The sequence below is a fragment of the Danio rerio genome, chromosome 24, assembly GCF_052040795.2.
Source record: "Danio rerio strain M-AB ecotype USA chromosome 24, GRCz13ab, whole genome shotgun sequence".
NCBI lineage: Eukaryota > Metazoa > Chordata > Actinopteri > Cypriniformes > Danionidae > Danio > Danio rerio.
Window position 1 is genome coordinate 29,958,767 of NC_141044.1, and position 22,737 is coordinate 29,981,503.

General features: G+C 34.1%; 3 protein-coding genes, 1 long non-coding RNA gene and 1 pseudogene across 26 annotated transcripts; 2 read left to right on the forward strand and 3 right to left on the reverse strand.

Annotated features, from left to right (window-relative positions):
* Window positions 1-760: 760 nt before the first annotated feature.
* Window positions 761-8,993, reverse strand: LOC101886619 (rho-associated protein kinase 2). Of its 12 annotated transcripts, none has more exons than XR_015525058.1 (5): window positions 8,653-8,768; window positions 8,252-8,550; window positions 4,544-4,784; window positions 2,510-2,654; window positions 761-2,418 (listed from the first exon to the last, which is right to left on the reverse strand). XR_015525058.1 is itself a non-coding variant. In XM_087309754.1 (5 exons), exons 2-4 carry the CDS (start codon window positions 8,267-8,269, stop codon window positions 2,553-2,555), a joined length of 378 nt encoding a protein of 125 aa, XP_087165880.1. In that variant the 5' UTR covers window positions 8,270-8,550; window positions 8,653-8,726; the 3' UTR covers window positions 761-2,418; window positions 2,510-2,552. The 12 variants fall into 12 exon arrangements, 4 of the variants coding, with proteins under 4 accessions (XP_087165880.1, XP_087165882.1, XP_087165883.1 ...); XR_015525052.1 differs by having other exon boundaries at window positions 2,510-2,708; window positions 4,516-4,784; window positions 8,653-8,716; XM_087309754.1 differs by having other exon boundaries at window positions 4,527-4,784; window positions 8,653-8,726.
* LOC147831077 (uncharacterized) lies at window positions 5,406-7,168 on the reverse strand (annotated as a pseudogene). Its single transcript, XR_015525072.1, has one exon. The product of XR_015525072.1 is annotated as an uncharacterized LOC147831077 (transcript).
* A 621-nt stretch (window positions 8,994-9,614) lies between the features above and the next one.
* On the forward strand, window positions 9,615-13,133 carry LOC147838062 (uncharacterized). Its single transcript, XR_015525089.1, has 3 exons — window positions 9,615-10,310; window positions 10,399-10,905; window positions 10,990-13,133. It is a non-coding gene; the product is annotated as an uncharacterized LOC147838062 (long non-coding RNA).
* On the reverse strand, window positions 9,698-18,278 carry LOC101887131 (rho-associated protein kinase 1). 2 transcript variants are annotated; one of them, XM_087309766.1, is made up of 6 exons: window positions 16,253-17,217; window positions 16,080-16,174; window positions 15,784-15,963; window positions 14,120-14,229; window positions 13,953-14,069; window positions 9,698-10,363 (listed from the first exon to the last, which is right to left on the reverse strand). In XM_087309766.1, exons 2-4 carry the CDS (start codon window positions 16,140-16,142, stop codon window positions 14,227-14,229), a joined length of 246 nt encoding a protein of 81 aa, XP_087165892.1. In that variant the 5' UTR covers window positions 16,143-16,174; window positions 16,253-17,217; the 3' UTR covers window positions 9,698-10,363; window positions 13,953-14,069; window positions 14,120-14,226. The 2 variants fall into 2 exon arrangements, with proteins under 2 accessions (XP_087165892.1, XP_087165891.1); XM_087309765.1 differs by having other exon boundaries at window positions 13,953-14,229; window positions 16,253-18,278.
* Window positions 16,698-21,605, forward strand: LOC103909759 (uncharacterized). 10 transcript variants are annotated; one of them, XM_087309719.1, is made up of 5 exons: window positions 18,271-18,703; window positions 19,686-19,817; window positions 19,963-20,072; window positions 20,127-20,327; window positions 20,667-21,605. In XM_087309719.1, exons 1-5 carry the CDS (start codon window positions 18,562-18,564, stop codon window positions 21,543-21,545), a joined length of 1,464 nt encoding a protein of 487 aa, XP_087165845.1. In that variant the 5' UTR covers window positions 18,271-18,561; the 3' UTR covers window positions 21,546-21,605. The 10 variants fall into 10 exon arrangements, with proteins under 10 accessions (XP_087165840.1, XP_087165839.1, XP_087165844.1 ...); XM_087309714.1 differs by having other exon boundaries at window positions 16,698-18,703; window positions 19,963-20,579; window positions 20,670-21,605; XM_087309713.1 differs by having other exon boundaries at window positions 16,698-18,703; window positions 19,963-20,327; window positions 20,412-21,605.
* The last annotated feature ends 1,132 nt before the right edge of the window (window positions 21,606-22,737 follow it).

A 22,737-nucleotide genomic window follows, 5' to 3' on the forward strand; every position in this document is an offset into this window, starting at 1 on the left:
GTCAGGTTTTATAGTTTTATAATTGATGAGTGTGTGTCATGTGAAGCCTCAATGGTGTGATGTTAAAGGCAAGTCAAAGGTCAGGAGATAGTATGAGCGACTGTTGCTCAGCTGTAACTCACAGACCACAGTCTGTAGGGAACATGACAGCTGTGCATATACCAAGAAAACACATGTACACACACACACACACACACACACACACACACACACACACACACACACACACACACACACTTCAGACTGGCAAGTGGTGGTTTTTCAGGCAATTCAAAAAAGCTATTTATCCGCTAAAGAATAGAAAAAAAAAAACGTTTTAGCTGCACTGTAAAAAATGTAATGACAAAAAGTCAAGACAACAAATATTTTGATGTTACTTTAACATCTTTTAATATAATAACATTTTTAAAGTTGTACCAAGTTTAACTAAATATTTGTAATCTATTATGTATATACCATTAAAGAAAAAAAATCTTATTGACCATAAACCTTAAAAAATAGGGAACATTTCATATAATAACACTGATAAAACGTTTTTTTTCACTGATAAAACTATTTATTTATGTTTTAGGTATCTGTAGTAATCAGGCTAAGATTATATTGAAATTGTTGTATTTTGTCAAATATACACATTATTTACTAATCCAATCAATCAGAACACTACATAGTGTAAACAACAACAACACTGGGTTGTACAAAACTGTGTGTCAATTATACAGGGCTGCAAAATTATGAGAAAAAAATCATTGAATATCTTGAATGGTTTAATAAAGATTATTTATTTTTTATAGCCAACATTTGTGTTTGGGGAAATGGATCATTATATTCTGGCTACAGAGGCAAAATATGTTTTTTCCATCACATTAGCTGAGAATAAACTGAGCAAAAACTGCACATTTTTCTCACTGAAGCTGCTAAATTAATCTCCTTTATTTCTGTGCCTTGTAATTTATGGCAAGAAAACTTTACTGTTTTCAGCGATAACAAATCTTAGGTACTCTGTATTTACATTATATATGTTATAAACTACAAAAGAAATCAAAATGTGTAAATAATTGTCCAGAAAATTTACTTTTTTTACAGTAAAGCTAATTTCAAATTGAAAAAAATAATTAATTAATTTCACTACCAGCCAACCTCTAAAAACAAACAAGTAAGGGTTTATTACGCTAGTAAGTGTCTAGTAAAAGCAGTAGGACATGAAAGTTTTATGAAAGACTTATTTTATGAAGAGCTTTTAAAAGCACAAAATTAATATAGACTTGTATGTTCTCCTTAAATTAAATTTAAAAATATATGATTTGGTGTTTAAGAAATATTCCTTAAGATTGCCATTTTGGAAAAAAGTGCAACGATTTTCTAAAATCATTAAGCAAAAAAACAAAATCCTACTGACCACAAACATTTACAAAATAGGGAAAATTACATAACAATAATAACAGATCTAAGGTACCCTGTGATTACATTAAATACGTTATAAACAGGGCTTGACATTAACACTCGCCAAATGCGGGTAGATTTCAGCTGTCGCGGGTTAGACAGCCACTCTCACTAGCCACTTTGGCTGTGATACATGTATTTACAGTATATGAGAATATTGTTTTTAAGTATCAACTGTGAATAAAAAGTGTATGCATATAGCTTTATTTTGTTTGCTTTACACATTTTTTAAAATGTGTTTCAAAGAAATAATTAGTTCGGTGCAGCCAGAGAAAAACTTAGCAAATCCTTAGTGTCGAGCCCTAAAAACTCATGTGAAATAAACTATTAATAAAAATAAAATAAAATGAATTACATTGCGACACTATAAAAATTACATCCCATGTACTCATGCTCATTGAGCAAGCTAGGTCATAAACAACACACAAAAATTTTAAATGAACAAGGAGGCATGTGGACACAAAGTTTAAATCAATAAAGTTAGCATGTCAAATTCAAATTTATGAATATAAAATATATTTTTCCAACATTAAAATTGTGGCTAGTGAAAATGGCGAGTGGCTAGTAATGTTGGAAAACTCCTAGCCACTGTGGCTGGTGATCAAAAAAGCTAATGTCAAACCCAGGTTATAAACTCCAAACTACAAAAGAAATCTCATCATGTGTGTAATAAATTGTCCTGAAAATTAGCTTTTTTTTTTTTTTTACAGTAAAGTTAATTTCAAATTGACAAAAATACATGTTACCAGCTAAAAACAAACAAGTAAGGATATTTTAAGAGACTAAGAGTCGAACTTAAAAAAAAACTCAAATCAAATCTTTACTTTTCTCAGTCCCACCTGCTACTCAGAAAGGCACAGATGAGGTCTTTGGCATCCTTTGACATTTCAATATCATCTGGGAAAGTTAAGCTGTTCTTGTGATCCATGATCTTTCCATATGTGCCCACCAGAGACTCGGAATAAAATGGAGTGTCGCCTGCTCAGAGTGACAGACGAATAAATAAATTTAATGATCAGAACACTGAACTAAAATGACAAGAGATGCATATGAAGCTGACACTACTCACCCACTAGAAGCTCATAAATAAAAACACCAACAGACCACCAGTCTCACTCGCGACCGTAATAACCAGTCCATCCTTGAGACATTAAAACCTCTGGAGAAATGTAATCAGGTGTCCCAACAGCAGCGTCACAGCTTACCATACCAGTCTAAACACACATGTAGACACATGGATATAAACATTACTGGATGAGTTAATGTAGCTGAAATACAAGTATGTTTAAAATTTAAATTATTTACACAATTCATTTTCATTCAATTCAAGGACTGCACTGTACAATCTAGCCACAAGATGGCAGCACTGACATCTATCATCACCGAATGGAGGACTTCTGTAACGTACGTTAATGATTGTTTAAACAAATCTGCTGCAATGTGTGAGGTGATAATTGTAAATCTCCACACTACAAAATCTAAAAGAAACTCTCTCATTCTCGGTCATGTACAGTACATGTAAACACACCAACTACTGGTGTATGATATTTATCGTTTTCAATAAAAATGTACTTGTATTGTGAGCTGGCATTGCAGAGAGCTTCATTCAATTGAGAAAAACAAACAAAATTTAAAATGTGTAGGATTTTGTGAAATAATACAAGCTAGTTAGCACAAGCAGGCTTTCCTGAACATCCATTAAAACACAATAAAGCGAGTTCTGTTCAACAGATCAACAGAAAATACCCCAAAAAGCTGAAGCAGAAAATGTGCATCTTAGAGCAAGAGTTTGTGTGTGTGCGTGTGTGTGTTGAACTTCAATATGTTTTAAATAAATCATCAACAAAGACAGTCACTAATTGGTTCGTTTCTAAATGAGTCAGCCATTTTGAATCAATTGTTTGAATAAATGTTCATTGAATCACTTATCAAAACAGAATAAATTCAAAATCCCACACTTCCCTTGTATACAGTTTATGAAAAACAGCATGTGACCTTGTACATCCGAATTAGTAGTAGAAATTAAGATGCAATGGGCAACACTGAGGCTCAGTGGTTAGCACTGTCACCTCACAGTAACAAGGTCGCTGGTCGGCTGTGCCAGTTGGAATTTTTCTGTGGAGTTTGCTTGTTCTCCCCATGTCCAAACACATGCATTACAGGTGAATTGAATAAATCAAATTGGCCATAGTGGCCATAGTCCCTGCTAAAAAATCCAGCTTAAACCAGCCTAGGCTGGTTGGCTGGTTTTAGCTGGTCAACCAGGCTGGTTTTAGAGGGGTTTTGGCCACTTCCAGGCTGGTTTCCAGCCATTTCCAGCCTGGTCTTAGCTGGTCAGGCTGAAAAATGACCAGCTAAATCCAGCTAAAACCAGCTTGACCAGCCTGGTTTAAGCTGGACATAGCTGGTTTTGGCTGGGCTCCCAGCCTGCTAGGCTGGTCAAGCTGGTTTTAGCTGGTCATCTCCAGCTGGATTTTTCAGCAGGGGTGTATGTTTGAAGGAGTGTGTAATAAGTTTTTCCCAGTAGTGGGTTGCAGTTGGAAGGGCATCCGCTGTGTAAAACATATGCTGGATAAGTTGGCAGTTCAATCCGCTGTGGCGACCCCTGACTAATAAAGGGACTAAGCCAAAGGAAAACGATTGAATGAATCAGGAGGCAAAAAGTACCAGAATTATCAATTACTGAAGTGTGGAATTAATTCATTTACTATCCTATGAGGCCTGATGACGACAGGTCAACATGACAGTGACAACAACGTCAATGCAGTAGCCTGAATTTCATTCTCACTTCCTCTATTCTATTTTAATATTGTCAAGACACAACTTAGAACTAAAATGAAGTACCGATTTAGATAGCAGCCTACTATTTTTGACAAGGAGAAAGAGACTTGCTGTCACCTACAGTAGTGGTGTCACCTAGTGGTCATATCTATCAATCCATGTCAGGCCTAAACTAGCCAAGGTATCAGCACAAAAGCACACTAAGCAAAATATTGTTCAATTAGATTATTAAAAAAAAAGGAGAGAAACATTTTCGTTAGAATCAAACCCCCTTAAAAGACACTTCAAATGCACTTATCACACACCGAGTCCATCTTCGTACATGTGCCAAAGTCTGCGAGTTTGAGGTGTCCATTGCGGTCCAGCAGCATGTTGTCTGGTTTGATGTCTCTGTGGATGAAGCCCAGAGAATGGATGGCGTCGAGTGCCAGCACCACTTCTGCCGTACAGAATTGAGCCCATTCCTCTGAAATGTCATTGCTGGTCAGAGTCACCAGTTCTCCACCTGGCATGAACTCCATCACCAAATAAAGGTACTTTTCATCTTGGAATGCACAGCACAGCTATGTGGACAGAGAGATAGAGTGGTGAACAGAGAAGTCACAATATATTTCAGTAATCAATACCAGTGAAATTTAACAATAATTAATTTTAGTTGCAGCAACCCAGCTAAATTAAATAATAAGCAATGTGATATTGAACACAGACTTTATTTAATCATTTAAATATTTATTTCATAATTTGAATACTGTTATTAAAGAACTTTTAATGCTATCAATTACAGAATGTAAATAATCAAGTTAAAATATTAAAAAAATTATAAATGGAATATTAAATGACATTTTAAGTATGAACATATACATACACAAAAACAGTTGTGTCAAGCAATTAATCAAACCCAAAATTAAAATTTGCATCTTCATAACATGTACATCATTATTTATATTTATTTATAATTTGAGGTAGAAATAAATATTTCATATAAAGATATAAATGAACATTTTCTCAAATATATACATTTCTTTGTGTACGTATATACTGTACGCTAAATGAATATATACACTCCACAAAAATATATTATGTAAATACAAACTTAATTTTTTTATGTGATTATGCATTTGACAGCACTAATAAAATACAACTAGCAACAAGTTATGGCCATTTAAATGATGTTATACTTAAAATCAAGTTTAACTTTCTTTATTTTGGTTAGTTAACATCAACATTACAGCAGCAGAAATATTAGGCTTCAAGGTCTAATGAACAGGTCTGTATTTTTTGTCATCCTTATTTACACGAGTACATAACTAACTGACTACAACATGGGCTGGTGCATCCTGTGAAATACAAGTGTTGAAAAACAGCCAGTCAAGAATATTTTCTCAGTCAGGTTTACATTTTACTATTTATACTATTTTATACTATTTACGTGAAGTACTAGTAGTTTTAGTCATTTAACATTATTAGTTTTTTATCTTTTACCGGCCCATGCCTAATCCCAAACCAGGGCTTTTTTTAAAGTACAAATTATTGTTCCAAGGCTGCGTTTAATGGGTAGTACTGTGTATATTTTGCCAAATTAAATGTGAAAAGAGAATTTCACATTAAGCTCTATTTTAGGATCACAGTGCAACCCCAAAAATAAATTAATTTTGTTCAAAAATAGGTCATAGGTTTAAAATAATCCAATTTTTCAACAGGGTGTGTCTTTACAGTAAATGACATTGACCAGAGTTTAGAGTCCTCTGCTGACCAAAATCAGACATTCTTTAAATTTATTTTCATTTACAACGTTAATACTGTCACCATCCTCCAAACTTGATTTGATCACTTATTTCACATTTAATGACCTAAACTAGCATTTTATAATACTATAGCTTATACAATACCCATAATGAGTACAACCTGACAGATTTCTCAGAAAATACATTGCTTTAAATGATTAAGTTTCCTATAGAATGCAATATTTGTGGAAATCTGGCTTACTCCAATAACGCAGAGATCAGTACAACATGCTAATTGAAACTATTCCAACAAAATGATTTAGCTGAATTTGTTATAAATATAAACAATAAATGTTTTCTCTAATTTGAATTTAAATTATATAATTCTAATATTTTTTCTCATTTTTTATTTACATGTTTAATCTTTTTTAACTTGCTATATTGTAGAAACTGATCTAATATTTGCCCCAGGTTTCACTAACAAAGCTTTAGCCTTGTCCAAGACTAAAGTGCATGTTTAAGTTGTCTAAATTAAAACTTGCTGAGAGGTATCTTAAAATAGCCTACATCAGTTTTATATATTTCTCTCAAGATGCACAACGATAATGTTTTTTTTTTTTCTAAATAATGTCTAAAAATCTGCTTAAATAATTAAACAAGGCCTAGACCTGGGCTGCCCTTTGTGAAACCACTAATAATCATTATTCCTTTATAGACTAGTGTTCTCCTTGATCCCAAGCTCTGTGGCAGCAATTTCAGAAATGCTTCTGCCCTTCATGTGTTCAGATGTTTGACAAGTAAATTTATCATCATGAAAAATTCTCTTCAGTGCAAACGCAGCCAATGCCACAGATACGCCAAAGCAGAGTCACAGTGCCATGGATTACCAGACAATAACGCATACAAACAACCACAGAACATAGGCTACCTGAGGGCAAATTCAGCAGAGTGTTGTTTCTAAGGTTGAGGAAAACAAGCTCTTTCTGTTAAAGGAAGAGTCCAGCAGGAAGACTTTCCAGACGGTTCCCGCTCATAAACACCTGCTGAAGGTTTGGGTTACCGATGAAAACTAACGGGTCCAGGGATTTGAGTCTATTGTTTTCTAGGTAAAGGGCCTCGAGTTTTGACAGAGACACCAGAGCTCCAGGAGTCAGTTCCTCCAGCTGGTTATTTTTGAAGTCTAAACTCTGGAGATTGCCGACAAACCCAGGTGTACCGACAAATTATTGTTGATAAGCGCGACGCATAATATTATAAATAAACAAGGTTATTAAAGAATCTTTTTTCGGCTAACTATTGCCATTTACAGTTTTTCCTTAAAAAAAAAGCAATAGACACAGACAGACAGACAGACAGACAGACAGACAGACAGACAGACAGACAGACAGACAGACAGACAGACAGACAGACAGACAGACAGATAGATAGATAGATAGATAGATAGATAGATAGATAGATAGATAGATAGATAGATAGATAGATAGATAGATAGATAGATAGATAGATAGATAGATAGATAGATAGATAGATAGATAGATGCCAATTTTATTAAGTACAAAAATAAGATTGTACTTAAAATGTACTTTATTTTATTTAAGTTTATATTTTTTGCAGTCAATTATACTTTTTCCCCTTCCTTGCATTGCTGTTACATAAAGGGACAGTTCACAAAAAAAGGAAAATTAACTCACCCCTAAATGCTTTCAAATCTTTAAAAGTAAAGAAGATATTTTGAACAAAGGTGAAAACCTGTAACATTGTCTTCCATAGTAGAGAATAAAAATACTGTGGAAGTCAATTGGGTCAGGTTTCCAGCTTTCTTCAAAATATCTTCATTTGTTTTTAGAAGAAGACAAAACAGGTTAGGAACGTGATGGGTGATTAAATGACGATTCACTTTTTTGTGAACTGTCCCTTTGATTAAACATTTAGGAATGTTCAAATGGTGTGACTAGCATTTAATCAGTAAAACGTGTTTGTGTCTTATGCTAGTAGTTATCTTTTGCATGAATTAGTGTTTATTCCTTAGGTAGGCTGGTACCTTTTTAATATTTACTAGCACTTATTTGTTAGATAACTGGTTCTTTTTCTAAATAATATTAGACACTTGTTGACATTTATTTCAAGAGTGACTGTTACTAGTAAACAATTTTAAGTATTTGCCAGACTAATATGAGTTGGGTCTAAAAGATGATTTTTATATATTAATAGGCCTTGCTGATCATAATATACTATAACATCCCTTATTCTACTAAATGTGTAGTGAGTAACCATAGTTTTGTAAGACACATATTACCTGTAATTACCTGTAAGGTCAAGCACATAAAGATTAGACAGGCCCACGAGCAGATCCGCAGGTGTTGTTTGCAGTTGGTTTCTGGTCAGACTGAGATGCCTCAGATGGGAGAAAATCTTCAGGTCATCAGATGATATGGAGCTCAAATTGCTTAAACGAACACGAAGGTCTGTGGTGTTTCCTGGAAAAACTTTACTGGGTAGCTGTTAAAAGTCAACATGAAGACAAATGACTCTGACCTCATCATTTTCAAGGACTTGTCTGCATTTTCCTTGATGTAAAACGCCACTCTGTATCTGAGAAAAAAGCCTGAGCAGAACTGTAAGAGTAAGAAAATAATATCTGCTCATATCTATGAGCAAGTTGCAACAGAAGTAAAAATGTAAGGATTCTAGTTAAAACCACAATCACCTAATGCCTCAGCCTTACTGTACATTAAGCATGCGTAACTGATCCTGCTTTTATAAATCACATTGAATACATTTGTCAATATGCAAACAAGGGTTTTCCAGGTCCACATGTGCATCAAAGTTTTGTGTAACACTGGACTTTTATCAATCAATTCTTGTAAATCATTCACAACAAATCACAAGATGTTTTTTTAACCATGACAAATGAAAATAATATCAGCATACGTTACATTTTAGATTTAGAATTGCATTTTTATTGCCCCCTCTAAAAACATCACAATAAAAAAAGCTTCATTTTATTAAGTAATCACAATTATACAGAGACCTAGAAGGGACATGATGGTGGGGAAAAATGGGTGGGTAAAAAAAAAGGACAGTGATAGGAAAATATTTTTTGAAAAGTTTTTCCCTCACAAAGGTATTGTGCGTTCCCTCGCAAAACTGTTGTTCCACTAACACTTTCTGTTATTGATTAAAGTTGCCATAGTTATTAAGTAAAGAGAAAATTAATCTCTCATTTTGTTTTGTTTTATAACAGTGGTGTCACTGTAAGAATGCACAAATCTATAATGAAAGCATTCCATTACATTTAACTGTTTGAGCTCATTTCAGAGAAAATTAGTTGTGTTTACAATAAAACACGCAGGACAGACATGTTTACATATTATTAAGTGTATTTATCTGTTTAAACACACACCAAAGTCTTAAAATGTCCGGCAGTTTAGCTCCTCTTTAAATGGCGTATACAGAAGCTGAGCTGGGATCAGTTTACCATACAGAGTCCGTCAGTCAGAGCTTATACATGAACTTAATATATATATATTTTTCTATCACTCAGTTTTTTTTTCTCCCACCCATTTTTCCTCCAACACCACGTTTCTTCCTGGTCTCAATATGATTATGCTAAATGAATTCAGCCTTACTCCTCAACTTTTCACATTTCACATGCGCAGCAATAGACAGTTTTGTATGCTAGAATATTAAACATTCTTGCATTTCTATTTAAATATTTAAGGTGTGTTTGGATCATCACAGAGTCAGAAGTGTTCCATCAAATAAAGCTTTTTTTATTAACAATTTCACAAAATAATAAAATAAAGAAAATGTTTGGACCGTAGGTCTTCATGTTCCACTATGCATACAAATTTGTCACAGCATTTAATAAAATGTGCATCTTTGCATCATGATATCAGTCTTCAATAATACATAGAGCAGACGTAATGCTTATTGAAGGTGTTCTTCAAAATAACAGACAACAAAAATATAATCTGTGCCACTAAATATTTGTTTTTCTGAACAAAAATAGATATAATACTTGAGTATATAAATCCTGATGATCACGTAATTATCATTCATTTGCTCTTGGAAACACACTTAAACATCCAGTCACACTTACTAACAACCCTATAAGGAGTCTGAAAATAACCTCTGATATTTTTAAAAGCTTAGAAGACACTTTTTGACAAACTGTATAGTATAGGAAGACACAAACACTCTACTCTTAAAATGACTTAAAATTAAAACTAGATACTTTAGGTGATTTATGGCTTGTCCTGTATTTAAATATCATATACCGTCCCCTTCCCCAGTCATTTATATTGTGGTGTTTGGCACTTGGAAATCCTGCCATTAGCCCAAATGAACACTATGACATTTTCCGCTTTCATAGACCCCAGATGCATGATCACCTATCTGGCCTTCACCAAGGTTAGCTGAAATTAAGAGAGAGGAGATGGAGGTCATTCAGTACCATAAAAAATTACATAAATAAAATGCTGGCAGACATGTCAAATCCCATTCTCTATACAGCCAAACCAGCTGAACCAAACCATTCTCCCTTTTATACACACATACAAACATGCCCACTCGTATACTGTAAGTGTATCAAACCAGCTGGCAAATTCAAAACGTGTTGTATAGTCCCTCACAGTGGGAAATTTTAATATCATTCCAAAAAAAGCAAAACCGATTTTAAGCCACAGCTTAACACACACAGATGTAAATGCATCCTCAAGCCACACACTGGTTACCCCTCAAAAAAACTCAAGTCTTCAGAAGTCTAAAACATCGTCATCATTCAATTCAACTCCAAGAGCCAAACCCCAGTCCTTCAGGCCCATTTCAAGCAATCTGCAACAAAGAGGAGTCTTTTGGCCTCATGTACAAATGCCATTGACAAAGTCTAAAATAAAGGTTATGAAGTTTAGTTTAAAAGTACACTGGTATATATATATATATACAGTATATATATACAGTATATATATATATATATATATATATATATATATATATATATATATATATATATATATATATATATATATATATATACATACAGTGCTCAGCATAAATAAGTACACGGATAAGCTCCAGATTTGGCTTCAGTACTGACTAAACTAATGTATATGCACAAATATAATATTGAAAAGCATCCTATAGAAATTATTAATTTAAATGAGAGTTTTGTGAGGGGTGTACTCATGTATATATATTGAGCACTGTATATTTAAAACTACACTTAGAAGATACGTGATGAAGACAAATTACACCAATAAGCTCCAGATTTGGCTTCAGTACTGACTAAACTAATGTATATGCACAAATATAATATTGGAAAGCATCCTATAGAAAATATTAATTTAAATGAGAGATTTGTGAGGGGTGTACTCATGTATATATATTGAGCACTGTATATTTAAAACTACACTTACACAAGATACGTGATGAGGACAAATGCTATCCTTAATTTACAGATAACTTTCTTTTTTATTTGATTTTATACCAGTAGATATTTGCTAGAGAAGCCCTCATGATGATATTATTGCTTTTTCATTATTGGAACATTTCATTTTTGGAAAACTGCTGTTTATTTTTTTAAGCTCTACATGATGTGATGGAGACACCCACTGCTCTTTATTTACAAAGATTTCAATTAAAATGTCACAAAAATGACCATGGCAGAGATGCCATGAAAAAAAAAACTTGGGGAAAAAACACAAAAGATACATTTTTTTTTTTTTGGCCACAAAATAAAAAAAGATTGGTAATGTTATCACTTTTTCAGCCTTTAAAAATATATAGAGAGATATTTTGTGTTTTCTTGAACACTAAAAGATTCATACAGAGTTTAAGTTAAATTTTAGACATTAAGACCACTATGAGTAACCCATTTACTGGGTTGAAAATAGTCTAAAATAAAATAAAATATTCACAGCTTAGATAGGATTAGATGGCAATATTATGGAATTAAAAGAGAGAGCCTGCATTGTTAGTGGAGTGTTTTTTAGTACTGAGGATTCAGATGCAAACAGAGAAGAGAACAAGCAGCCAAACATGTTGAAGATGAGCAGAAAAGAGATGCAGTGCACGGTACTTACTGTCCACACATTTACACGAGTAGGGAAGGTGAAAGGTCAGTGAAGAATGATACGGCGCATTGGGCCAGGGCTACAAAAGGTTAGCGGTATCATTGTAAGCTATTGAGATCTTCACAGCCAAGTCTACATACATGACACTACACTATGTTTACCTCAATTAAAAGCAGTAGTTCACCCAAAAATGAAAATGCCAAATTGATTTGCTGACTTTCTTTATGTTTAGTGAGGTATTTGTTTTTCAAAGTGACCACAACTCCTTGCACAACATTACAGTGAGCAGTCTATACAAGTCCATTTTTGGATGAATTTTTCTTTTATTTTGAGATATGTATCTATATATGAGCAATTAGTCAGAACAACAACAATAGCAGTGCAGTGATACACTTTTTAGTTTAAAGCTGAGCAGAACAGTTCAGACAGAAGTGTATGCAGGAAAGTAAAAAAGATTTATTTTTCAGAAAGTGACTTTACATGAATTGGCATGAATTAGGCATTTAATTTTTCATGGAAGAGCTTTGTCTAATAAAATAAAAAATAAAAAAATAAAGTGTTTTAACTATTAGCACAAATGTATTATTACAGAATTAAGAAAATTAAACATGATTTTATTTACATTTGCTTGTAGTTTTTTTTTTAGCATTAACAAAAATAGAATGTTATCAATTAATGATAATTATTTTTATATTTAACAAAACTAATGCTTATTTCAGTGGTTAATCAGAAGGTTTTTTGCATCATTTTTGCAATTGGTTAAAATGCTGAGTTATGCAAATTCTAACTAATAAAGCACGATAAACATTCAAATGTTTTGAACCGTTAAATTATAATTGTTTTTCATTACTATTGTAGAACTACAAATAAACATGTTTTGGAATGAAAATGATAATATTTGGCACACAAAATGAGGTAATGGCAAAGAGCTGAATGGGAAATGATGAATAAATCAAGCTATTTCTCTTTTTTTATCCAATAAAACATCAAGTGTTAGTAATAGAAGATTTCAAACATTGCTTTAGATGAAGTCTTGTAACTATATCCTACAATTATACTATATTTCAATATAACCTAAAGGCCCTAGTATACATCAACAGAAATTGATGTTGTCATTTTGAGCAAAAGTGTGCATCCGCTGGTAAACACCTTTAAACGGTCATTGCCTGGTCCCATTTTACATAGGTGTGGCTTTAGAGCTTCGCCTTTTTTAACAGGTTAATCTTCTCCAGCGCATTTGTTCTGCTAAGTCTATTGAGGCCAATACAATCCAACACATTCAAAATAAAGGTTCTAAAAAGTTTTGCACTAAAAAGTAACCATTGTTGGTAAAGAGCTGCTTTACAGTGGAAGAGTAATTTATTAAGAAAAGATTTGATCATGTTTGATACTTAAAAAGCTTAATACTTAGTGTATTTGATTAAACTGCTATAAACATGATGAGACTCCACATGCCTGGATTGCTGAAAACTGCTGTTTTGTCACCACAGCCATTTTTGTTAACATTTATTTAGTTGTTTCTGTAAGAAAAAATTGCACAGCACATATTTACATATTCATCTAAACATCACTGAGGCGTGTTGATGATGTCAAGATGTTCACAAACACTAAACCACCACTCTGGAATTTCAAACTTGTTTTTTCTTCCTAACGAGGAACAAAACATTCTTCATATCTGGGCATTAAAGGTATAGTTTCTTCAAAAATATAAATTCAGTCAATATCAGTTTTTAATCTCCATCAGTATCTTTCTTCTAATGAACACAAAAGAAGGTATTTTGAAGAATGTACCCAAAGTATTTGTTTTTCCCTACTGTGTCTGCCAATGGCTACCAATTTACAGCATTCTTCAAAATATCTTCTTTTGTGTTGAACAGAAGAGAGACACATGTTTGGAATAAGTTGAGGGTGAGTGAAAGCGTCTCCTCCTCACCTGTTCTTGCTGGAGGGCTGCTGTCGTGTAGAGTGCACTTTGACGGCTGCTCGGTGTGAAAGTCTGGGTGAAGACTGAGCGAGTCGAGGCGAAGGCTGAGGGGAAAGGGCAGTGGGTGTTGCCTCTGAGGGCGCAGCGGATATGGCTATGCTGGACGAGTGGGCGATGGAGGGTTTACGCGGAACCCTCTTGAGCAGCCGACTGACACACTTCTTCTGCTCCTCTGTGGAGTTTGCCAGCAGCAGCATCTCTTTCGCTGTGGACATCTCGTAGTTCACTGGAGGACAAAAACCAAAAAACAGATTCTTTTCAGAGTTCAAAACTCCATGTGTTAAAATGCATTTTCAAAAGCTTCGGTTTATATCAACAATTTTATAACAAGCAATTTTTAGCAAGCAATTAAACTGGTCTAAAATGAAAGTACAGTAAATACATTAAAATGTTACAAAAATCTTAATCCAGTGAAATTCAGCTCTATTTAATGTCTTTTAAAAAGCTTCTAACAGTTTCCACTGGAATATTTAGCAGCACAACTGTTTTCAGCATTGATAATAAGATATTTCATGAACATCATAGTAGTATATTAATTTATGAAGTATAAAATGTAAATATATAATAAAGGATCGAGCAACATTGAAAAAACAAATGCTGACAATTCAGCTTTGACATCACAGGAGTAAATTAACATTAACACAAATAAAAAAAACATTCAAATATTTTAAAATATCATTGGCTGAAATATGTCACAATTTTTTTGATGTTAATACATTTTGGATCAAATACTTGCAGTCTTGTTTAACATGAACACCTTTTTTTCCATGTAGTAATAAAATATATCAATACAAATATATGATTTATTATTTTATATGCGGTTCTGATACGTTTTATATTTGAAAGCAAACTACCAATTTGTAAAAAAAGAAGCAATTCACATTATTATGTGTATAAATATAATTTGATAATATACATGCAGCCTTGCTAACGTCAAAAGAACTTAAAACAACAGTAGAATAAAAGTAGAATATTTCAGTTATGACTAATATCCATAAATACACGCTTACAGTGCTCAGCATATACGAGTACACCCCCCCCCCTCCCTCTTTCCTATGGGATGCTTTACAATATTATATTTGTGCATATACATTAGTTTAATCAGCACTGAAGCCAAATCTGGAGCTTTTCTAACAAAATAAAACAAAATTCTATGTTAGGGAAAAATATAAAAATACTAATTTTCAAAAATAGCAAACATCAAGACAAACAAAAAATATATGCAATCCTGTTGAAATGTCGTAGTTTGTAATTGTCGTAAAATGTTGTAGATTTTTTTTGCAGTATTTTGCATGAATTTAATATTATCTTTTCATTTCTAAAGATGTTCTGTGACTAAAATATTATTTTATTAAATATATCTTTCTAATAAATCTGTTTTGGTCCAATCTAACTTTTGGTCTTTCAAACCACCTGACCCCCCTTGGCTACGCGCATGATTAATTTAACTTAATAAATTGTAAGAAGAGAGGATTACTTAATAATACATTTTAATAGCAGTTAAATAATAAATAGCAATATTTAAAAAATATATATATATTTAAAAAAAAAAAAAAAAATATATATATATATATATATATATATATATATATATATATATATATATATATATATATATATATATATATATATATATATAAAACAATATTCATTCTTGGCGGGGGAGACTCGTCCCCAGTCCCCACCAATGTCAAGCGCAAACCTACGCCCTTGCCTAATGATATGTACAACGAAGGATTTAAAAAAAAAAAAGATGTTACATTTATTTAGTGTCACTTACAGCCTGCATGTCGTTGATTTCTCTCTGGTATTTGATAATGGAGTGGTTAAGCTTTTCTTTCGTGCGGAGCTGCAGCTGGAGTTGTCTGATCTCCTTCTCCTTCCTGCGGATGTCTGTGTTGTTGATTTGGTGTGGCCTGCCGTCCGTCTTCTTCATGACCTCCGCCAACTTGTTTATAGCCTACAATACAGATATCTGACTTTGGAATTCAGGCGAGACATGCAAAAAAACAGCTATTTTAAGCTATGATGTAATCAACAGTTACAAAGCTGTGATAAAAAAAATTCAAAATGCACCTGAATCTTGAGTGTTTTCTCCACCTGTATCTGCTTCTCATACGACACTGTGAGAGATTTCATCTGTTTCTCTTCTTCTTTGATCTTCTCCAGCTCTGTTTATTAAATGTTAAAGCATGGTAAATGAACATTGTACCATCACTCTATTTATATTATTATAGAAGTCAGCTCACTTTGCTGTATGTGCTTCGGTTTATTGTTGAGCTCCTCTTTCTCACCGGCAAGGTTGGCAACATCCACAGTCAGCGTACGGTTTGACTCCTACAGCTTGTGTAGAATAGAAGAATAATAATGAATTAATATTCATCTGGAGAAGATATTTTTTATGTTCTAAAAGAAATCTCTTCTAGTCTGCAGCTGTTTTCTACAGTTGAAGTAAAGGGTATTAGCCTGTGAAATTTTTACAGAGCTAATAATTTTGTCTTCAATTGTATGTGAACATTTTGTAACATTTTTTATTTATTCCTGTAGTTCAAAGCTGAATTTTCGGAAATATTACTCAAGAAATCATTCTAATAGGATAATTTGCTTTGTTTAGAACAATTATTGGTGTTAAAGAGTTCATATTTTATCGATGAAAACATGTTGATTCGCTTGGTGCTTAACATTTTTGTGCATATATCACATCACATCACATCACATCACATCACATCACATCACATCACATCACATCACATCACATCATATCATATCATATCATATCATATCATATCATATCATATATACACAAACCGTTAGGAGACATATTTTATAGATATGATTTTATAGTTTACAAAGTTAAAATTCAAAGAAATAAACAGCAATTTAATGTCCTGCTACATTTATTATTCATAATTTCATATAAACATGACGACAATTTGTTATATAATTAAAGATAATCATGCTTATATATACACTATAAATGAGGAGGATTTCTCTCCTCCTTAATCCCTGGGTCTGAACGCAAACACAGTGGATAGAGGTGCAGCAGGTCTCTTGCCCTATCCATTTCAACCATTATCCCTACTGGTAATCCGGAAGATTTTAAACATAGGTGGATATAGGCGATATGTCTGAAAGGGAACGAACTCAACTGAAAAAAGTCTGCCATTCTACAAATATCATAAAGCTCTCCCGACAAAAATGCTTGCTGCAAACTCTAGTTTGCATCTGATCCAGTTATTATGACCATTTATGTGAAGCTGCTTTGACACAATCTACATTGTAAAAGCGCTATGCAAATAAAGCTGAATTGAATTGAATAGTTGTGTAGATTTTTTTCAACATGCCTCTTTTTTAATTACAAGTTTAACATTGTTAAAAGTATATTATGAAGAAAACAACACAAAAAAATGCAAAAATATATATTGTTTGCATTTGGTCCAAATTGATTGAGTATAACTCTTATTCTAACGCGCTTCTGTTATAAACCCTTAAGTTTCATGCCTATTTATAAACTTTATGTTGTCCACTCACACTTTCTTATGTAAATAATTTGATTGTAAATGGAAGATTATGTAAAAGGATATAAAAATGATCAATTATTACAATAATACCCTATTCCTAAAAGTTTAGCATGTTTAGTATTATTTGCAGATTAAAAAAACATTCTGGCTATATTTTAGTAAATGAAGTTATTTTTTATTTCATTTTTTGATCACTCAGTGTTACCAACTCAACTATTTTTGATTCACATTTTGAATATATGTTGCCTGCGCTTTTGCACACATTTGTTCTGCCTCTTATGGCCTGATTCTGAATTATTTTCTTGATTTTCATTTGTTAAACTATATTTTCTGTTCAAAGGTAATTATTTACATTTAGTTTTGATTTTTGTTTTCCTGCGAGTTGATGTTGCACTCCTACACTAATGACTATATTTTTTATTTCTTATGGAAATGGCATGTATATTTGCAGCATGTCTTGCTGGATGGATCACATTGAAGCGGAATACTTCAAATTAATTTATTAGATATTATTTCAGTCTATATATGTCAGTTTTGTGGTTTGAGTATCACAAAAACCTCTCAGGTTTCATTTGTTGTGCTTCTTTGTCTACAGTTACAGCAATTTCTAACTGATTATCTATTTAAGACAGCTTTTGTCCCTTAGATCAATTTATATAGCTATTTTTTTCATTTATTTTATGTCATTTGCACATTTGCAGTCATTTGAGTTTAAAAGAAAACATTTCTTAGTCCTATGTCTTGTTACCATAGTGACATGTTCTGAGAATAGAACGCATTCCAAAAGTGTACTTGAAGCCCTGCATCATCAGAGAATATCTTGTGGGTTTGTTGAAGTGGAGTAGTACAGGTGTGCTTTTGGCTGTTAAGTGTTAAAAAACTTGCGTTCCGAGTGTTTTAAGACTGTCTCAGCGATTGAACATCTTCCGTTTGAGTGATTCACGGTGCAAGACCGAAATCCTCATCCTATTCCAGCTAGCAAACCCCAAGTTTTTGAGTGGTTACAGGTGAAAGACTGAAACCCTGTACCGAATTATATGATGGTTGAACAGATTTCTGATCTCCCCACAACATCAGCTGCTAAAATGGAGGAAGACGAAGTTCCCAAACCCTGCAAGATCTCCAAGAGCCAGAAAAAAGTGAAGCAGCTCAAAGAAAGGCCAAGAAATGGCACTAATAGTGAGTCATATTTACATTGTGCTATCCAATATCCAGTGTTTTCCTGACATAATAATATACTATTAAAAATAATGTTTGTACAGGATAATAGACAGCTGGTTAAACTGCTGGCTATCATTGCATTCATGTGCATCTTAACGCAACATTTTGGGTAAAATGATAATGTATTTCATTTTCAGCTTTTCTGATACAGCTTTAGTCTAAAATCCTTTAGTAAAATGAGATATGCACACAGACTTTTCATTTTCAACCGAAAGCCCCGATGGCTTCCATTACAAAATCACCACATTTAAGATCTGTTTTCTTTAAAAATATGTGATCATCACTGACAAATATATATTTGATATAAAGTGGGTTTCAGCCCGGACAAGAATCACTGCATTAAATGACATTTAAATTAAACATGAAAATTTATTTTAGCTCAGTATTTTAAATGGAGTTTCTGCGCTAGCCTGCTGGTACTGACGATGCTAGCGGTTCCATACAATAGACTATTGTCTCGTTTTATGCTTAAACAACTAAATGAATGGTTGGGTTAATTTAACTGATTGTAATTTAATTACATCACGATGTTTATGTTGTAAAAGCAACCCTATAAAATGTTAAATAATCACAGAAACCTTTCATCGGAAATTTACTGTTGGCTGAAAAACTTTAGCTGTGCAATATAACCCAGTATTCAGTTTTCTATTTTAAAAAAGTGCACTGAACATGTAGTTTTTATATCATTTGGTGCATTGATCATTTGTGTAAGCAGTTTTATATAACATGAAATTAATAAAGTATTATAGTCAATTACAATAAATAATAATAAAATACAAAAGTGTAGCAAATCCATGGTAAACTTGTGGTAACCTTGGTTTAGCTACAATAACTTTTTAAAATGGTTATATATTGGGGTTTTTGTTTTTGGTGAATGTTGAATGTCTCAAATAACTGTAGACAAGTGTGTAAAGATGTGCAATCATTTCTCTTTTAACAGATGAGAAGGAGAAAGTGAAAGAAAAGAGAAAGAAGAGAAAGAAGAGCAAGGTTGCTTCTTTCATTAGAGCTGCTCTACGATGGTTCTGCTTCTGTCCTCGTAATGAGCCGTTCACACTTTCCTCATCTGATGGTAAATTATGGTTTTTGCATCTCAATATTTTCTAGTGTATAATGTCATTAATAAATTGTATTTTTACTCCCCTTTATCTGGAGTTTAACGTCTCCTTGAAAATGACTTTGTACTATGTGCAAACTGCAATCATTTGTCTTAACAGATTCTGAACATGAGATCTATGAAAAGATGATTGTGGAAGAGGAAGAAGTGAAGGAGATAATGCAGGAGGAGGTGGTGGAGAAGAAAGAGGAGGTGATGGAAGAGGAGGAGGTGGTGGACAAAGAGAAAGATAACACAAAGCAAGAAAAGACAAATGAGGAGGAGGAGGAGAAAAGTGGGGAGGAGAAGGTGGTGGAGAAAAAGGAAGAAGGGAAGGAGATAATGCAGAATGAGATTGTGGTGGAGAAGAAGGAGCAGATGATGAAAAAGAAGAAGGTGGTGGTGATGGTGGTGGAAGTGGTGATGGTGGAGAAAAATAAACAAATAAAGAAAGATACCAGCACCCAACTAACAGAGGAGGAGAAGGTGGTGGAGAAAAAGGAAGAAGAGAAAGAGATAATGCAGATGGAAGAGGTGGAGAAGGAAGAGGAGGTGATGAAAGAGGAGAAGGTGGTGGAGAAAAAGGAAGAAGAGAAAGAGATAATGCAGAAGGAAGAGGTGGAGAAGGAGGAGGAGGCGATGAAAGAGGAGAAGGTGGTGGAGAAAAAGGAAGAAGAGAAAGAGATAATGCAGAAGGAAGAGGTGGAGAAGGAGGAGGAGGCGATGAAAGAGGAGAAGGTGGTGGTGGCGAAAAAGAAAAGAAAGAAAGATACCAGCACCCGACTGTCAGAGGAGGAGTTCTGGAGAAGGAAAATGGAGGAGGAGAAGGTGGTGGAGAAAAAGGAAGAAGAGAAAGAGATAATGCAGAAGGAAGAGGTGGTGGAGAAGGAGGAGGAGGTGATGAAAGAGGAGGAGGGGGTGATGAAAGAGGAGAAGGTGGTGGTGGAGAAAAAGAAAAGAAAAGATACCAGCACCCGAGAGAAGGAGTTCTGGAGAAGGAAAATTATCGCCAGAAGGCTATCTGCGGCAAAGTTTCTGTTTGAGCAAATAAAGGAGGAGGAGGACAAGATGAAAGCTCAGGAGGAGAACAATGAGGAGAAAATAAAATACATTGAAAAGGAGGAGGAGGAGGAGGAGGAGGAGAAGCTGAAGAAAAGGAGAAGGAGGAGGCGGCCAAGAAAAAACTGCATGTTGGAAAAAGTGGAGGAGATGGAAGGAAAGGAAAGTGAGGAAGTAGAGAATCACATTGAGGAGAAAGAGCAAATGAATGACATTGAAAAGAAGGAGGAGGAGGAGGAGGAGGTGAAGAAAAAGAGAAGGAGGAGGCGGCCAAGAAAAAACTGCAAGGTGGAAGAAGTGGAGGAGATGGAAGGAAAGGAAAGTGAGGAGGTGGAGAATCACATTGAGGAGAAAGAGCAAATGAATGACATTGAAAAGGAGGAGGAGGTGAAGAAAAAGAGAAGGAGGAGGAGGCCAAGAAAAAACTGCAAGGTGGAAGAAGTGGAGGAGATGGAAGGAAAGGAAAGTGAGGAGGTGGAGAATCACATTGAGGAGAAAGAGCAAATGAATGACATTGAAAAGGAGGAGGAGGAGGAGGAGGAGGTGGTGAAGAAAAGGAGAAGGAGGAGGAGGCCAAGAAAAAGTAACAGTATGAACGAGGAAGACAAAGAACAAAGTAGAGGAGTAGAGACATACTGTATGTGAAGGAGGAGGGTGAACAACATTGTACAACATCAATAAAAATGTGTTTTGTACAATACTGTATGTGCTGTGTGTTGTGTTCATCTGGTTAATTCTGTTTCAAAAGTATTGAATTTTGTTTGTTTAAAGAAAATGTTGATTTATATTTAGATTAAACATAAATGTAAACATATATATGCAACAAAATTGTTTTGTATAGTTTAGTTTCTATATATGTGCGTATCACATATACAAAACAAATATATATAATACACACACATATATAATGTCAGACTTATATTTTGCATGTGATTAATCTGCCCAGCACTAATACAGTAAACCTACAGATCCTGGAGTCTGACCTTTAAGATTTATATTGCTTCCATAGAAACCACTTACAAATCCATGAAAAATCTCATCACATCTTCAAACGATAAAAATCCATTAATAATCTATTCAATTAGACTTCTATCTAATTCTAACTAAATGAACTCTTAGTTTACTTTACCATCAAGACTAAAGACTTTTAGTGCAGGTCTCTAGTCGCTCCGTTTCTATTACCCTACAGTTGCACAAACTGACATTATGAATTGAAAATATGTCCATTGGAAGTGTTTAATTAGCAAAAACTGCCACTCTCACACAAACATACACACACACACACGCACGCACGCACGCACACACACACACACACACACACACACACACACACACACAGAGAGAGAGAGAGAGAGAGAGAGAAAGATATAGTAAGAGAGAGGAGAAAAACATTATCTGTCAATCTGTCTGTCTGTCCTTATAAATGGCATCCTGTAGAACTAGAGTGAATAGTTCGCCATCTAGTGGTGGGTGTCTGGAATCATTTAGTCATATCCCAAATGCTAAATTCATTCATTTTCTTTTCAGCTTAGCCCCTTTATTAATTTGGAATGAACCAACAACTTATCCAGCAGCGGATGCCCTTCCAGCAGCAACCCATCACTGGGAAAGATCCATACACACTCATTCACACACATACATTACGCACACTGTAGCTTGCCCAATTCATCTACAGTACACACCGCATGTCTTTGGACTGTGGGGAAAACCGGAGCACCCGGAGGAATCCCACGCGAACACGGGGAGAACATGCAAATTCCACACAGAAATGCCAACTGACCCAGACGAGGCTCAAACAAGCTACATTAATGCTGTTAGAGCTATATTCACCTGTGTA

Excerpts from the sequence above, each read along its gene's own strand:
- LOC101886619 (XM_087309754.1), bottom strand. Across the intron at positions 2,655-4,526 it reads CATGTACGAAGATGGACTCG|ACTGGTATGGTAAGCTGTGA; the intron begins GTGTGTGATAAG and ends ATGTGTGTTTAG.
- LOC101887131 (XM_087309765.1), bottom strand. The coding sequence starts at position 14,218 with ATGTCCACAGCGAAAGAGATGCTGCTGCTGGCAAACTCCACAGAGGAG.
- LOC103909759 (XM_087309711.1), top strand. The coding sequence starts at position 18,562 with ATGATGGTTGAACAGATTTCTGATCTCCCCACAACATCAGCTGCTAAA. Across the intron at positions 18,704-19,685 it reads GCCAAGAAATGGCACTAATA|ATGAGAAGGAGAAAGTGAAA; the intron begins GTGAGTCATATT and ends CTCTTTTAACAG. Across the intron at positions 19,818-19,962 it reads CACACTTTCCTCATCTGATG|ATTCTGAACATGAGATCTAT; the intron begins GTAAATTATGGT and ends TTGTCTTAACAG.